Below are 17,461 nucleotides of genomic sequence, written 5' to 3'. Positions count from 1 at the left end.
GACGCTCTTCCCTGCCCGTCTTTAAATAGACCTGTCTTACTTTTAACAGACACTTGGTAATCTGCGGCACAACCTCATTATGGTTTATTTAAACCACATCCTACTAATGGCCACCCAGCTTTGTTCCTGGTCTTCATCTTTTACCCACGGTGTGTGTGGTAGCTAGGTTCGTGCTCACTGCTATAACAACAAACAAACATACAACCAAATGCTTGTCCCTGGCTCACAATAGCTCAGAGAGGACGAGGGCATCTCCTAGTTGGAGGGGGACCGCCGTCCCTTCTATTTGTTGAACTGGTCCCATTCTAGAGTCTTCTGCCCCAGAAAAGACAAGGGAAGAGGGTGATGACGTTGTAGTATCACCTTGGCCTTGAAGCCATAGCACGTTTCCACTAACTTCCTGTCAAACCCCAGCCATGGTCCCTCCTTGGGTGTGGTAAGAAGAAAAGTAACCCTTGGGAACCTGTTGGGACAGAGCAAGCAACTCACAATAGGGAGGAGGTCCCAAGGAGGAAAAATGGGCCATCTCTGTTGGATGCCTCTCCATCTCTACCACAATTCCTGTGGTGAGCATCCCCACCCCCCCACACATCTTCACACATTTGAGCAGATAAATTTGCAGACGCTCAATGGCCGTGTTCAGAGCCTGTGCGCGGGTCTCACTGCCCTCCTGGAAGTGCTTGGTCTGTGTTCCTGCCATGTCAGAAAGGCTTTCGTTCTTCACATGCTTGTTAAATTACAGATGTCACCATTTATACAGCCTGAGGCTGGGGAGATGACCCCACAGGTAAGGGGCATCCGGGAAAGCGAGAGGACCCGAGTTCAGACCCTGAGAACCCAAGTAAAGCCAGGCATAGACCCGGTAGCATGCGTCTGCAACTCTGTACTCCTAGGGGCAAGATGGAAATGGAGACAGGAGACTGCAAGAGCAGACCACCCGACCTACCGTGCAAGGCAGTGAACAAGAGACCTCGTCCCAAACAAGATGGAAGTGAGGACTGAGGTTGTCCTCTGACTGCCACAAATACGTTGTGACACGTGTGTGTGCACCCCTCCCCCCACATCATCAGTGGATGAATGGTTTGTTATAGGTGAATAACAGGATCTCACCATGATTTTCATTTGCATTCCTTTAAAAGAGTGTGTTGAGAGACAAAGATTGTTTGCATGAACTTATTTTCCATAGGTGGCTTCCTTTTGTTAGTGTTCCTGTCTCCTACTGGCTGTTTCTCCAGAACTTGCTATTTGTGAGGAGCCGGAGAAAATATATAAAATACGTAAATGAAAAAATATGAAGCCATCCCTCTGTGTTCCCAGCTGACCTGCTACAAGAATTAGCCAGTGCTGTGATTTTCCTTTTCCGTGCGATCCTTTCCCCTTGCAGAGACATATTTTTCTAATGTGCTTTAACTTCTCCATGGTTTCCATCTCATGCCTAGAAAGGCTGTCTTGGTGCCAAGATGAATTTTCCATGTTCTCACGTTTTCCTCCAGTGCTGAAGCTGCTCTTGCATCCAGACAGCAACACTGTTGTGTTGGTGAATTCTCCCCCCCCCCCCCCATTCTCTGTGTCCCACTTACCACAGCCCCCAACCGGGAGCCAGAACTGCTGATAGCTGGGCTAATTGTGAAGTTGAAAGCAAGATGATTCTATCTGTGAGCGTAGAAGAGATCTTGGCTGAGACACAGTAGGCTAAATAGCAGCTATCGGCTTGTTCCTGTCTGCGTTGGTGGTGTATGACTCTGTACGTGGCTGATATCTGTTGTGCATCCATTCCTTATGAGGGGCAAGTTATGGAGATTTTGTAATAAATAAATAAACCGTCTCTTGAATTCTGATATTGAAGACTCTGAATGCATGCTGGCCATTAAAAGAACCTAGTGTCCCCTGCATGCCTGTGTCACCTCTGCCCCTGCACGACAAACCCCACAATGCTCATGTACGGCTTTGCTAGAGACCTTTGATAACTAAGAGTCACCACAGAAGGGGCAGAGAGACTGGGTGATGTTGTCTTCCCTCAACAGCTAGGAGGGCATGCCAAGGGCTGGGCCACCTGTGGATTTTATCCCCAGGAAAAGAGTCCTTATCTCTACACTGCAACCAAATTTCAAAAAAAAAAAAATGTATTGGTTCTTTGAGAATTTCATGCAATGTGTTTATCATATTCATCCTTCCGCCAACTTTTCCTAGCTCCACCCCCTTTCCTTCCCACCCAACTTTGTGGCCTTTTGTTTCCTCTCAAGGCACATTTGTACTGCCCGAATGTTCTCAGATATGAGATCTTCCACTGGAGAGCAGTTGACTTTTCTTAGGGGAAGCTGTCTCTCTCTCGCCTAGCAGTTAACAATTGCTAATGAGTTCATGACTAGGAGCGGGACTTCGTGTCCAGCGCCCCTCCCCGTGCTGGATTCGGTCAGGCTTGCACTAGCACAGGTCTTATACATGCTGGCACAACCACTGTGAGTTCATATGCACAACTGCCCTGCTGTGTCTGGAAAACACTGGCTCCTTGTAGTTGTCCATCCTCTCTGGCTCTTACACTCTTCCCTGCCCTCCTTCTGAAATGATCCCTGAGCCTTTAGAGGAGAGGAAAGGAGTCCATATTCCTCACAGGGCTGAGTATTCCTCTCTGCCTCTTGGCCAGTTACACATCTCTGCTGATCATCACCTACTGTCCAGAGCATCGACTTCCTATCTTTAGGGCAACGAGGAGAGCAGCCTTGACAGTGAGGGGTTAATCAGTTGACTGGTTAATGGGCTTTGGGTGCCAACAAGAACTAACTGGAAACTTTGGGGGCCTACAGGAAACTGGCTTCAGATATAAACCCTCTGCCAGAGAATAAGTGTCCAGTTCTTGTGGGAAGCTGAGTTCGGATGCACAGCCCCCCTTCAGTCCTTTGTCCACAAGGCTGTTAACTCCCTAAGGGGAAAAAGGTGTGATCTTTGTATCCGTGGAATGTAGCAGATGCTAAACAAATGCTTGTTTAATTAATGAACACCAGAATGTATGGTGGTACAGGAATAGGCCGTATTGATGCAGAGAGGTGCCAGGAAGGATTCCTGCCTTTAGGGACCTGACACTAAAGGATGCTCAACTCAGAGAATGGGTCAAGAACAGACCACCTATGCATCAGGTCCCATAGGATCCTAAAGGATAGAAGTGAATGTCTCACTCCTGTAGGCGAAGGAGATGAGATCAGTCAGGGAAGGCTTCACGGGAGAGGCAACACTCCGCTACACAGGCTAAGACATGCTTCATGCAAGGGCACATGTCAAAGGTCCCTCAGCATGGAAAACAGCCTAGGGAAGGACAGACTGGACCTTAGATAGTCCACTCTGGCTGTAACCCAGCAGTGGCCACCGCCAGAATCAAAAGAGCCGTGGATGTGCTGTCTGGTTCAGTATCGTATGGGCAATAGTGACTGTTCGAGCTTAAACTGGATTTACAATTTTGCTCCTGGGTCACTTAACCGTCAGGTTGCTGCTCTGGACACCAGAAGGAAGTAGCCTCTTGACACAGGCCGGGTCTACCCCAGTCAAAGGGTAAATGGCCACAGGTGTTTGGAGCTTGGCCGGGCATGGAGGTTTAGCAGGTTTTCTTTCAGAATGCGCTCTTTGCAATGAGGCCTCTTCCCTCCGCCACGGCTGCTAATTATCCCTCTGGAGACCCGCGGTGCTTTTCAAGGAGCCTTGCTGCCCACTTAGGAGCTAATAAATCACCAAAGTCCCCCAGGCAGCTGGGCCTTCCAGAGCACAAGTGCAGAACACACAGATTTAGCAAAAAGGAAGCTTGCCAGGGACTCTGTAATAATCAGAGGCATGCCTACTCCATATTCCCAACAATGCCCAGTTCCAGCAGGCCCCGTGTGTGCGGGATGCACCTTGTGCGGACAGCGGGAGCTGAGGGAGCCATCTGTGTGCTGCTGGGTGGTCAATGTGAGTCAGAAATCTAATTTGCAGAGAGCCCCGAGATGTTGAAAACCTATCATGGTTTGGATAGGGAGTACCCCCAAAAGGCTAGCATGTTGAGAGTTTGGTCCCCAGATGGTGGCGCTATAGAGTGGACACAGCCTAAAACTGGCGCATATGCCGTCACCAAATTGGTTGGTCCATTGACTGAGTTCACACTAAATGTCTTGAAAGACCTGGAGCCTTGCTGGAAAAAAAATGCCTCACTGGGGGAGAGGGCATTTAGAAGGTTCTATCGTGTCCATTCAGCCCCCTCTCCAGTTTCATATTCACTGGGGGAATCATTTCCTTAGCACCTACTATGTGCCGTGTATGTAAAGACATGTGTGGTACAGTTTCTACCTCAAGACATCAACATTAACTAGTCCTGGAGAAGTGAAGTCTCCTGCTCCCCATGCTGGGGTCTGCACCTAAACTTAGCTCCCCACAAGCATTGGTGGCTTCCTTTCCTGGCAGAAAGTTCTACACATGGGTCTAGCTTCCTACAGGTCATCCAGGGCCCCAGCAGTTCACCGGTGGTCAGCTCTGTGCTGTGTGTGCTCCCCACCAGGAAGATCCCACCTCAACGTGGGCTCAGGAATAGCAAAACCAGCTGCTCACACACTGAAACCTCTGGAATCACAAGCAAAAAGAAACTGTCCTCCCTTAAGATGCTCTTCCCAACTATCTTGTCATGTCTGGGGAAAAAAAAAAATCCAATTTTTCTCTCTAGTAAGTTCTGCAAGAATCTTTGAGTTTTTCCTTCAGATGACACAGCACAGAATTCTGAGGTGTGGGACAAGGCAGTAATGTCTGCCCCCCCCCCCCGTCTCGTTCTTCCCAAGTGAAAGCCTTCTCTTTCTCTTGCTCCCCTCAATGGATAGTTTCAGAGTTGCCTCCTCCCCAGCACTGAGAATACAACTATGGACAATGACAGCCATCCAAACTCTGAGCGCTCACAGCCCTATCACGGTGGTAGGAACTCTAAACACGCTATTAAAATGGATGGGGGCCTAAGGAGGTGACTCCATGGAGAGAATGTTTGCCTGGCATGCACACCCTGGGTTTGATCCCCAGAACCACGGAAACCTTGTGTGGTGGCACAAACCTGTGATCCCCGCACTCATCAGACGAAGGTAAAATAAATAAATAAATAAAATCAGAAGTTCAAGGTCACCCTTGACTACAAAGGAAGTTTGAGGCGAGCCGAAAATACATGAGACTTTGTCTAAAAAGAATTAAAAATACCAAGCCATGGACCCTTACCCCATTCTCACTGAGTAGGGATGTATGGGGGAGCAATATGGGGCACACTGTGGCCATTACTTATGACAAGCTGTGTGAAGGCTGCGTGGCACAGTCTGTTCCATCCGCCTCTGCTCACCAGGAACATCTACTTTCACACTGAGGCTCCTGGGCCCTGCGTTCAGAGCTTCTGGGCCCTGCATTCCGAGTTTCACATTGAATTAATCTGGTTTGGGTCCGGGCGAAGTGCTTCTCCAGGAGCTCCCAGGGTCGTCGCCAGGGGGCAGTGCTGCACCCTGAACTAGGGAGCAAGCGCAGAGAGCAACACAGATACACTGGGAGAGGCGCCCCTTTGAGCTTCATTTTCTTTCCTGCCTCTGGAGTGAGTGGTGGAAGCAGAACTGGGATTTCTCACCTCAGTCCGTTTCATCTATGGCCACAGCGACATCTTAAAAACAATGGGGAAAAAAAGTCTTCCCAGGATTCTCTGCCAAGGCCTTCCTCTGCCAGAATGCTAAAGAAGTGCTAAGCTTATAGACTTGTACTGATGTCTTAAGACTCGGAAGCCACACTGTGGTTGTAACGGTTTCTTCAAAGGCCAATTTGTTACTAGCTTAGCCTCCAGCGGGTGGTGCTAGTGGGAGGTGGTAGAGGTGGTAGAACCTCTAAGAGGCGGGGCCTAGTGGGAGGCCTTTGATCACTGAACTGTGCTCTTGAAGAGGGTATTAGTGCCAGCTCCTTTTGCGCTTCCTGCCTGCGAAGCAGACCTTCTTCAACCACATGTTTCCCTACATGCTCACCACGGGCCCCAAGAAATGGAGCCCACTAACCACATGCTGGACCATCCGACACTGTGAGCCAAAATAAATGTATTTCCTTATCCGTTGAATATGTGAAGCTTTACGTTGTTGTCACAGCAACGGAAAGCTAACTCACCCAGACCCTTCCCAACATGCCTGTTTCTGAGATTTGATGGTGGGCTGGGTTATATGCCGAAGGCAAGAATAAACAAGAGGCATGTCCAGATAGCTAGCTGGTAATAAAAGGAGACATAAGAGATAATTACCAAAGGCAGGATGATGCCAATGAATACAAAACGCCAGGAGATGACAAGGAAGGGTCGCAGATGTGTGACTTCAGTTTGGATTTGTAAAGAGGAGGAAGCATTCGTCAGAACAAGCAAGACAAAAGCCGGTACCAACCCTTGCAAAATTAAAAACCCTGGAGTGTGAAGACAGCTCAGCCAGCCACGTGTTTGCCACATAAGTGAGAGGAGTTCCAGCCTTAGAATCTACACAGAAAGCTGAGCACAGTGGTAGTGGCAGATGCTTGCAATCTCTGTGCTGGGGAGGCCAAATTGCATGGATCCCCTGGGGCTCCATTGCTGCCAGCCTAGCTGAACCGGCAAACTCCAAGCCAATGAGAGACCTGGTCTCATGATGAATGATACCTGAGGTTGACCTCCGGCCTCCACACGTAAGTGTGTGCACATACAGACTCACAGGCATATGTGCCCACAAAAAGAAAAGGAAAAAAACTACATTCGGCAAAAGAAAACATGTATGAAAAAAAAAACTTGGGTTTGGAGAGCAGGTTTTATGTTCAGTGTGGCATGACCATCAGCTAACCAGGAACTGAAGGGGATTAATTCATATTCCACAGAATACAGGCTTTATTCAAAAGAATCACCGAGGCTTGAGTTGATTGGATTTGCTTTAGAGAGTCTCCCCTGGTGGCAGAGTGGATTGAAGCCAGGAGAAGCATGCATGCAAGAGAAGAAGCTATGGCAGCAGAGAGAAAACATGGGTGGACACCCCATGGCTTGGTGAGGAGGACACGGACTTGGGAAGGTTGGGAAGGCAGATGTTCCAAGGAAAAAAGACAGACATGGCCTTTATAGCAGTAAGATTTGAGGAGGAAGCTAGTAAGTTCGGTTGTTGAGGTGAAGTGTTCAGTCCTCAGGCAGGCAGGCACTGCCGTGTAGAACACAGAACAGCTGAAGTTACAGATTCCATTTCGACGTATGAATCACCTCCCACATGGTGACTAAAGGCTGGGAGAGGAAGTGGGTCATTCAGGATGATTGCAGAGAAGACGAGAAAGGGGAAATAGCCTATTGGAAAGATCCAGAACAGATTGGAGAACGGCAGGAATTTGAAAGAGACTGAGAATCCAGAACATTCCTGGATTAGAAGGGTCGTTGGCTCCATTGAAATCTCAAATATATAGAGAAGGGCTGGAGAGATGGCTCAGCAGTCAAGAGCACCAGCTGCTCTCAGAGGACCCAAGTTCAATCAGCACCCATATGGGGGTTCACAATCCTCTATAACCCCAGTTCCAGAGGATCAGACACCCTCTTCTGGACTTCATGGGCACTGCAAACACCTGGTGTACAGACGTAGATGCAAGAAGACTTCACATACATAAGCCTTTGTCCAGAGAAATCCAGACTGTGACTAGCTGTGGGAAAATCCTTGCAGAGCAAGTTAAAACAACAGATGGGGCACAAGTCCAAACAACAAGTGTAGGAATAGTCTCCTGGTATTTTTTCCCAGCACTACATAGAAAGGAAGGGATACAGACTCAAGAGGGATGTGCAGTGGGAGCGGCATTCTGCTGTTTGCTATAAACTGTAAACAGCAAAATTCCATCTGTGGCACAGGAGAAAAGGAAAACCTTAAGGCGCAGTCTCATGTCCCCACCTGTGTGTGCAGGGCATGGAGGGGGACATCCAGCCTCCCCCCACAATATCATCACAGGCTCCAGCGCTCTGGTCCAATGACCTAAAGGAAGATGAATATAGAAGTATAGAGATGAATACCCAGAGTGTTCTTGGGGAGTTAGAGAAAGGCTGCTGTGCACAGAAGCCCTTCAACTTTTGACACGACTGTTGTGAACTTACTTATAATCTGGCTTGTGCGCAATGCATAAGTATGTGTGTGTGTGTGGTGTGTACAATGTGCACATGTATACAAGTAGAGATGCATATGTGGGTGGACATGTGTCTGTGTGAGTTGTGCACATGGACAGAAGTATGGATGCCTATGTGTGCGTGTGCATGTGTGCCGAAGCTAGAGGAGGATCTTGGGTGTCTTGCTCTGACACTCCCCCTACACCTCATTCCTTTGAGATGGGATCTCTCGCTGCACCTGGAGCTCAGCTGGTAACCAGCAAATCCCAGCCATCCTCTTGTCTCTGACGCCTCTACAGCACTGTGGTTACAGGCATGCTCAGCCACACATGGCAATTTTTGTGGTTACCAAAATCCAAGCCTCACGCTTTCACAGCCCGTGCTCATGCCCACTGATTTACTCTCCAGCCCGTAGCCTGGTCCCTCTATTTTTAGCACTGATTGTGTTGGCTTTGCAACCCATGTGCCTCTTAGGAATTAGAATGGTAGAGTGTCTATTAGTGTCCAACAGCGGGACACTGTGCCACTCTGGAGGTCACCAGAATTGATCAGAATTTTCCAAACTAACAAAGGGGGAGATGTTAATAGATGCTGAAGGCAAAAGTTCACAGTTGGTCTACCAAAGCTTAAGAAATACTATCTCCTTCGTTTCCTTCTCAGATAGTCCCTATTGTACTAAAGGATTTAGCAAAGAAGTATATTTAATGGCCTATCCAACGCCAAGTCTCTATGCTGGGGAAGAACTTTGCATGAATAACTCCTACAGAGTTTGGAAAATCATTAGTAGTGGTTTAAGGCCCTGCCCCATAAATGCAATGTATCTACTCTCATCATTAACCCCACTTGTCTAATTATAATGTATGCAAAAATTTGTCCAGGAAACTCCACCCTAAGATTCTATTGAAATGCATTTGGGTTTTTTTTTTTTTAATTTACCCATTCCTTCTCCTCCTTTTGAGACAGGGAAGTCTCATTATGTAGCCCAAGCTACCCTTAAATTCATAATCCTTCTACCTCTGCCTTCCAAGTTCTGGGGTTACAGAGTGCTACCATACCTGGCTTGATATCCCACATGTAAAACTTGGCCCACCTTGGTCCTGCCTCAAAGTGATGTGCTAGACTTTGTTGACTCCCCATGGGAAGCCTTATCCTCTCTGAGGAGTGGATGGGAGGTGGGGTGGGGGAAGGTAGGAGAGCAGGAAGAGGGGAAGGAGTGGGAACTGGGGTTTGTATGTAAAATGAGAAAAGATTGTTTAAAAAATATTTTAAAATTTTTGATAAATATGGAATTATTAAAATGGAATAAAGAGATAAAAATAAGAAAAGAATACAAAGCCAAAATTAAAATAAAACTTGGCTCAGTTCATACTAATAACCACTATTAAAACATTCAGCCCATAAGCGTTAAAACATACCTTGGCTCTTAAAACAAAATTATCAGTTGCTTCGGCCTTCACACACAGTGAATGTAGAGCCTAAGGATGGGTATCCAAGGAAGGCTAAGGAAGTGAGTGGGCACATGTGAACCACAAGCCCAGCACACCTGTTCTCACAGGTGGACCACGAGCCCAGCACACCTTGTTCTCTGAATCTAGTAAAAGGGCCTGGGGAGGGATGCAAAAAGAAAAAAAAGTCAGTTTCAAGATGGGATAGAGGAAAATAGAAAGAGTAGGGCTATGAGGGTTTATACCTTCCTTGTGTGGGGACAAGAGAGAGTACGAGGAGCAGAGCTGGGAGCTTACAGAGAGAATGTGAAACATTGCCGAATGAGAGGGGTGCTGTACAAACACACAGCCGAAGAGTCAGCCAAAGCTAGAACTGATAACTGTCTGAAGGCAATCCCATCTGCTGGTCAGAAGCTTGGGTGCAGAATTGGAAGTGATGAACAGTTGGAATGCTACATCATTAAAGACTGAGAGACTAAGGGTTACATGGTGATGATATTGAAATTATTGATCATTGGATCCAGAATATGGAAGAAATTGAAATTGAGAAGCTCATATATAATTTTTTAATTGATTTTATTGAGCTATACATTTTTCTCTGGTCCCCTCCCTTCCTCTCCCCTCCCCTTCAACCCTCTCCCATGGTCCCCATGCTCCCAACTTACTCAGGAGATCTTGACTTTTTCTACTTCCCATGTGGATTGGATCCATGTATGTCTCTCTTAAGGTCCTCATTGATGCCTAGGTTCTCTGGGGTTGTGAACTGTAGGCTGGTTTTCTTTGCTTTGCTCATAGACAGATTTGAGGAGAGGTCTAAGGAGTTTGGAACCGCGGTAAAGGTCAAAGGAGACAAGGTTGTAACCAGTCGTTCCCTGGGGCGGCTGTAACAGACTGGAAACCAGATAACCCTGAAACACCAGAAGTGATTCTTCTACGTGTCGGAGGTCAGATGGCTGACACTGTCGGTCTCCTGGATGTACTGTGAAGGAGCACTGCTCTGGGCCTGTGATGGCTTCTGGTGACAACAGTGCTGTTCTTGGCCTGCAGGTTTGCTGATTTACTGTGCCAGCTTACCCTCTTCCCCGTGTGTCTAAGGTCACTGCCATGGATTTGAGTCCCACACATCCAGGAATGGGTTTTCACTTTTACCTCTGCACGGACTCTTTCCCCCAATAAAGTCACACCCACAGGTCCCATGTGGATCTGTCTTTGGGGGAGTCCTCACTAAATTCCTTTCACTGCCCTAAAATAAGTTGCAGAGTGAAACATTTTCGAAATGTAACAGTTTCAATGACAAGGCCCAAGGTCTTCCTGTAAGAGTGTCTAAAGAAGTGACTCTCAACCTGTGGGGCACCACCCCTCTGAGTTGGGGTGGTCAACCGACCCTTTCATAGGGGTCACCTAAGGCAATAAGAAAACTCGGATATTTGCTTTATGATTCATAACAGGGGCAAAGTTACAGTTATGAGATATAGCAGCAAAAGTAATTTTACGGTTGGGGGTCACCGCAGCATGAGGAACTGTGTTAAAGGGGTCACCATGTTAGGAAGGTTGAGGCGCACTGCTCTAGAGGAAAGCAGAGAAACACTGGTGGGGGAGTCGAAGCTGGAAAGCTGTGAGCCAGGGGGAGCTGACAGGAGGCAGGGAGGATGCTGGGATTGGGGAGTCTGGGATGCCAGCAAGTGTGAGGATAGACGCCTTAGGGGCTGATGAAGTGTCCAGTTGGAGAGCAGTAGGACTGGGGGGAGGGCTTGGCTTAACTCTGCTTTTCTCTTGGCCTCATCTGACTCAGTGTGAACTTTAAAAGTAAGCTTTAAAACAGATCTAGCCCAAAATATTTTCGTTGACTTGGTTTAGGATAGAAAGAACCCAGAGATCTTTATTTAAATAGAGGTGTAGGGAAGAAAGGAAGAAACTAACAAAGAAAGAAGCAGAGAGGAAGAAAGAAAAAAGTTGCATCCTTATGTAATGCTCCTGTGCTGCTGGCAGCAAGAAATGCTGGTCTAAAGACAAAACATGACCTTCAAAAAAAAAGAGCGATGAGGGCAGGAGAGAGATACTTGTGGACAGGGGTGTTCTCCATCAAGGCTGGAGAGAGAGACTTGTGGACTGGAGACTGCAGAGTTGCTACCTTCATCCCTACTAGTCCCAAGCAGAGCCAGAAAATTAAAAACAAGGGGAAGAGGGCTGCATTGCCTGACTCTGCGGGAGGTGGCTACCAGCCTGAAGAGGTAGGTCTGAGCTTCCTGCAGCCTACACAAAGGGTGTAACTCAGATGCTCTTCCATAGAAGACTTCAGAACTCATTTCTAGATCCGTCGCTATTCTTGCAAAAGCAGGCTTTTTGCTCCTCAAAAAAAAAATTAATATATTTGAAGAAAATTTTTTCTTTGCCAGGATAATACTCAGTGGCTTACTTTGTATTTTTTGAATGCATAATAAACACATTAAAAATTTCAAGCAGCGTAAAAGATTATACAATCAAATGTAATTTTCATTTATCCCCGATTGCCTGGCTCTCCCCACCCACATACAGTTTCCCCCACAGCACTAGTACAAATGTCTGAGTCCTGCGTCTCCTTCCTGAGATAAGAAGTCTTATCTGGCCTTTCTTCGTTATGAAGGATAAGGTCATTTTTCGTGTAAGTCGCCACAATACCAAACTCTGTGGCTGTTGGAGTCCCTTATATAATGGTGCGGTGTTTGTGTGCGCCCCAAACTCAGCTCTAGGTGATTGGCTTATAGAACATAATATAGGGTGAATATTGTATACAAAGAAATATCTGTATATGTTTAGCATGTATGCATTTTCCTAAAATTTTGTGTGTGTGTCTCTGTACAGTCTCTCTCTCTCTCTCTCTCTCTCTCTCTCTCTCTCTGTGTGTGTGTGTGTGTGTGTGTGTGTGTGTGTGTCAGGTCATGCATGTGGCGACCAGAGGACAGCCTCAGGTAAACCATTCCTCATCTTTCACCTTGTTTGAGACAGGTTCTCTGTTTCTCTGTTGCATATACCAAGCTAGCTGGCCAATAGCCCCCAGAGAGTCTCTCCCCATCTTGCATAGGAGTGCTGGTATTCACAGACATACAGACACCCATCTTTACATGGATTCTAGGGATCCAAACTCGGGCCTTTATGCTTGCCTGGCCTCCCCATTTTCGATCCCCGGTTGGTCGGCTGTCATGGCTGTAGAACCCGTGGATCCAGAGGTTTACTGTATGTAGGAGATCATCACATAGTAATGCATATAGATGGACGGGACCCTACTAGTTAGTTAAACAATTTGTTTAACCCGTAGTGATAAATATTCAGTTTGTTTCTGCCTTAAAGAAACCCTTGTTGATTTTATTTTAAAAATTCACCATGAGTTGAAGTGAGTTCCCTCACTAAGTAAGAAACTCAAATGGAACGAGAGGCCTGCGTGAGTTACCAAGTGGAGAAAGCTAACAGCAGTGCCCCCAAACCACCCAGGTTCTCTGATGATGTGTTGCTTCTGCTCCCCCCAGGAGCCTGATGCCCAGGACCTTGGAGACCCAGATCACACTAGAGAAGACGCCTAGCTATTTCGTCACTCAAGAAGCCCCTCGACGGATCTTCAACATGTCGCGAGACACCAAGCTGATTGTGGTGGTGCGGAACCCCGTGACCCGCGCCATCTCTGACTACACACAGACACTTTCGAAGAAACCGGACATCCCCACCTTCGAGGGCCTGTCTTTCCGCAACCGCAGTCTGGGCCTGGTGGACGTGTCTTGGAACGCCATCCGCATCGGCATGTATGCGCTGCACCTGGAGAGCTGGCTGCGGTATTTTCCCCTGGCCCAGATCCACTTCGTCAGTGGCGAGCGGCTCATCACTGACCCGGCTGGCGAGATGGGGCGCATCCAGGACTTCCTGGGCATCAAACGATTCATCACAGACAAGCACTTCTACTTCAACAAGACCAAAGGATTCCCTTGCTTGAAAAAACCAGAGTCTACCCTCCTGCCGCGATGCCTGGGCAAATCAAAAGGGAGAACTCATGTCCAGATCGACCCTGACGTCATAGACCAGCTTCGGGAATTTTATAGACCTTATAATATTAAATTTTATGAAACTGTCGGGCAAGACTTCCGGTGGGAGTGAGTCTCAGAGGTACAAGAGCCCCACTCTTGTCTCTTCCACGAGGTTCGCTCCCAGAGACCCTGGTCCTCGTCTCCAGCCCTTCTTCCCATCTTGAACCCTATGATGGATCATCTTGGAACCAGGAAGCTGAATAAAGGCCGAGAGACTGGTGGTCCCTGCTCTGTCCGGAAAATTTCTACCTGCTTCTGGCATAGCCATCCAGTTCCAGAATCTGCTCCCTTCCACCGGTGAGAGGCCTTGGGGAATTGCTGTCAGAAGAGTGGATCTCCCGGTGTAGGGGGATATTCTGCGTGGAGATGGTTCTGTTGCTGTGAGAACGGCGGTCCATGCCATCACTGTACGCTCGGTGGTGGACTTGTTAATTCCATGTGGCATGTACCTTCCCTCTGAACTTCATCTCCCCCGCAGCAGCCCTGAGCCGTAGGCTAGGAGAACGCCCTCCACCCTCCTCAGAACGCAGCAGCTCATCCACAGTAGGCAGCACCAAAAACCCTTCTCTGGCCACTCCAGGAGATGGACTCTGTGATGATGAAACAAGCCAGTGACTTCAAAGCCTGTGGTCTCCACTGTGCTTGGAGGAAGCTGTCTTTGAATAGCACTCTCTGACTCTCCCTGATCCCTGTGGACAAAAGCACATAACTCTGCTGTTACGGGTACTTTCTTCACACGAGCTTTCATGTTCGGCATGCACGGAATCATGCTTGTCCATGTGAAATAAATATGGCTCTCTCGTGTCCTTAACCCCGAGTGTTTCTCTCTAAGCCTGGCTTTCCTTCATCTGTAAATCCCAATGGAAGAAGTAGTCAGTGATGTGGAAGACCTTGGGGGACAGTCAGGGGTGGGTGGGGGTGTGAAGACTGTGTGGGGAGAAACCAGGGTGGAGATGGGGGTGCCTTCTAGCTGTAAGGGTCTGGAACAGAAAGTTTGCATCGAGATCTGTGAGGGACGTGTTCATTTTATTCCTGTATCTTCAGGGCGAGGCATTGAACCCAGACCCTTGCACATGCTAGGCAAATGTTCGTTAGGTTATAGCCCAGCCATTTTTGCATTTGTTTCTTACCATGTTAGTGTGTTGTGTATATATGTGTTCAGAATGGCACATGTATGTGTGGATGCACATGTGTGCACATGTATGTGGAAGCCAGAGCTCAGTCTTAGGTGTTATGCATCAAGCAGGCTATCCACACTGTTTTTTTAAGACAGACCTATCCTGAGGCTAGTGTTAGGGTATTGTTTCTCAGGTAGACTGTCCACCTTCGTTTTTGCTTGTTTTGAGGCAGAGTCTCTTACTTTTCTGGAGCTTGCCAGTTAAGCTCACCTGGATGAATGGAGAGCCTTAGGGACCTACATGTGTCCACTTCTCCTGTGCTAGGATTGCAAACACATGCCTCCATGTCCAGCTCTTACCTTGGGTTCTCGGGACCAAACCAACGTTCTCAGGCTTACTCAGAAGGCTTTACTGATTCTCTCTCCTGCTCCTGGATTTTTAAATTTTGAGTAGGATCTTACTAAGTTTTTCCCAGACTGGCCTTGAACGAAAGGTCTTCTAGCTTCAGCTTCCTGAATATCTGGGATTAAAGTCATATACTGCAGGTCCAGCATTTTGACTGGATAATATCTCTACTTAGATACATTCAATGGAGAATAGCAAACTCAAGGTCCAAGGACTGAGGAGGCATCAGATACATTTTTGCTTGGCCAGCATGAAGCTTTGAAACAGCTGGCAGTGCTTACAGCTGAAAGTATTGGTATCTAAGTGTGGGGTTTCCATTTCTTTTTTTTTAAAAAAAAAAATGGAAACCTGGCTACACAAAGCCTATACTCTGCCATGAAAGATGGTGACCACTTTTGGATGGGACCTGCACTCCTGAGCTCCCATACTCCTACATAGTATGCACAATCTGCTTGAACCATGTAAGTATTTCCCGCCTTGCCTTGAATGTCCCAGACTCCCAAGATGGAGTCCAGTCTTTCCCACATGGCACCCAAGATGGCCCTAACTCCCATCATCTGGCTCTTCTCCTACTTACTTCCCATCCTCTCCTCCAAAATCCCAGAATTGCATGCCTTCTTGTGCCTTTTTCAAGTCTCCATACTTTGGCCCATTCTCTCTCCTTTGTTTTGAAATGCTTGCTCTTCTTCCTGCCCCATATTTCCATCTCAATCAAAAACCAGGATCCCAGTAAAACATCATTCAAGTATCACTTGCTTAGCATTGGCAAGGCCATCTCCGTCTGCAGACATCTGCTCACTCTCCTGTCTTCATCTGGTGATGTGAGGTTCCCCCTCTGTATGCTGTGAATATCATTGGTTAATAAAGAAACTGGTTTGGCCTGAGAGGGTAGATAGGTGGGGGAAACTAAACTGAATGCTGGGAGAAAGAAGGCAGAGTCAAGGAGAAGCCAGGTAACCCCGCCAGAGACAGATGCCAAAACTTTATCTGGTAAGCCACAGCCACATGGCAGTACACAGATTAATGGAGATGGGTTAAATTAATTTGTAAGAGTTAGCCAATAAAAAGCTAGAGCTAATGGACCAAGCAGTGTTTTAATTAATACAGTTTTTCTGTGATTATTTAAGGTCTGAGCTGCCAGGAGGCTGGGAAACAAAGTAATGGCCTCCTTACAACAAATTAGTGCCCAACATGGGGCCCAAACCCATGACCCTAAGATTAAGAGTCTCATGCTCTATCAACTGAGCTAGTTGGGCAGCTGGGAAACAAACTAATGGCCTCCTTACAACAATCTGGTAGTTTGTCAATAATAGATTTTGTTATACCAAATAATGGTTAGACATTTAAATGTGTTTCCAACAAAGATCATGAACTCTCTGAAGATCATGATTGTGTTATGCTAACCTACAGCTGTCCCCCAGCAAATGTTTAATGGATGGATGGATGGATCGATCGATCGATCGATCGATTGATCGATCGATCGATGGATCGATGGATCGATGGATGCTGAAGACTAGGACCTTGGATAACCATATGCTAAGGAAGTAAACTGCTGCAGTTTGCTTCTTGGACGGCTCCATGGTCTGGGATCCAGGAAGCACTATGGAGCCTCCAGGGGCCTCTGCATTCATGGGCTCTGCCAGACATCATGGAGGAGTTAGCAGAGTTCTAGAGCAAAAGCCTCAACAAGCACAGTTTGGCCTCCTGTCCCAATAAATCAATTAACAAGATAGTGATGTATATATGTATATATATGGGTCCATATATACACTGGGAAGAGGAACAGATAAAGGGGGCATGTGACCCCAGGCCTATCCTCAGAGCACTGACTAGAGCTTCAGGTTTAAACAGAGGGAGAATGGTCCCAGGTAGACATAAATATGCCACCCTGGTCAAGGTGTGGTTTAGATGCTCTTGCCCAGTTCTAGTTCTACAGGATGGTGCAAATAGACCTTATCTCTTGGGAGGAGAAATCTGGTGACCAGGTGATCACCCCTGCTCCAGAAAACCTCCCATTCGTAGGTAATATCCCTCATCTGAGAGATACTCTGTCCTACAAGGCTGTGCTGTCCCTGGAATTGGAAGTAACTGCAGATTTAAGACAATGATGAGAGATTTTTCAATGCCCTTTGGGGACTGTGAACAGGACCTCTGTGATTCTTATCTTTGTGCCTTCTAGCCTTGGTGGAGCGTAAGATAGACTAAACATCTAGTGTTTCTAGATAGGCACCCTCAGGGTGCTTATCATGCCTGCATGCAGAGGTGAGCAGTTGACCCAAAGAAAAGGAACCAGGTCCAAAATGAAGGCAAAGACAACAAAGTTGCATCCTACCTTGT

The 17,461-nt window shown here is 47.3% G+C and overlaps 1 protein-coding gene across 1 annotated transcript in view; it reads left to right on the top strand.

Annotated features, from left to right (window-relative positions):
- The window catches only part of Hs3st2 (heparan sulfate-glucosamine 3-sulfotransferase 2), a 107,315-nt gene extending 92,912 nt beyond the window's left edge, over window positions 1–14,403 (top strand). The window contains exon 2 of the mRNA XM_041667131.1: window positions 13,053–14,403. Coding sequence (XP_041523065.1) covers window positions 13,053–13,671 — 619 coding nt within the window. The 3' untranslated portion in view covers window positions 13,672–14,403. The remainder of the gene's footprint in view (window positions 1–13,052) is intronic.
- Window positions 14,404–17,461: the final 3,058 nt, after the last annotated feature.

The sequence above is a fragment of the Microtus oregoni genome, unplaced genomic scaffold (assembly GCF_018167655.1).
Source record: "Microtus oregoni isolate MIOR12 unplaced genomic scaffold, Mior012 000016F_ref0000370, whole genome shotgun sequence".
NCBI classification, from domain to species: Eukaryota; Metazoa; Chordata; class Mammalia; order Rodentia; family Cricetidae; genus Microtus; species Microtus oregoni.
The sequence above is the reverse complement of the archived record's forward strand: the minus strand, read 5'-3'. Positions and strand labels throughout refer to the sequence as shown.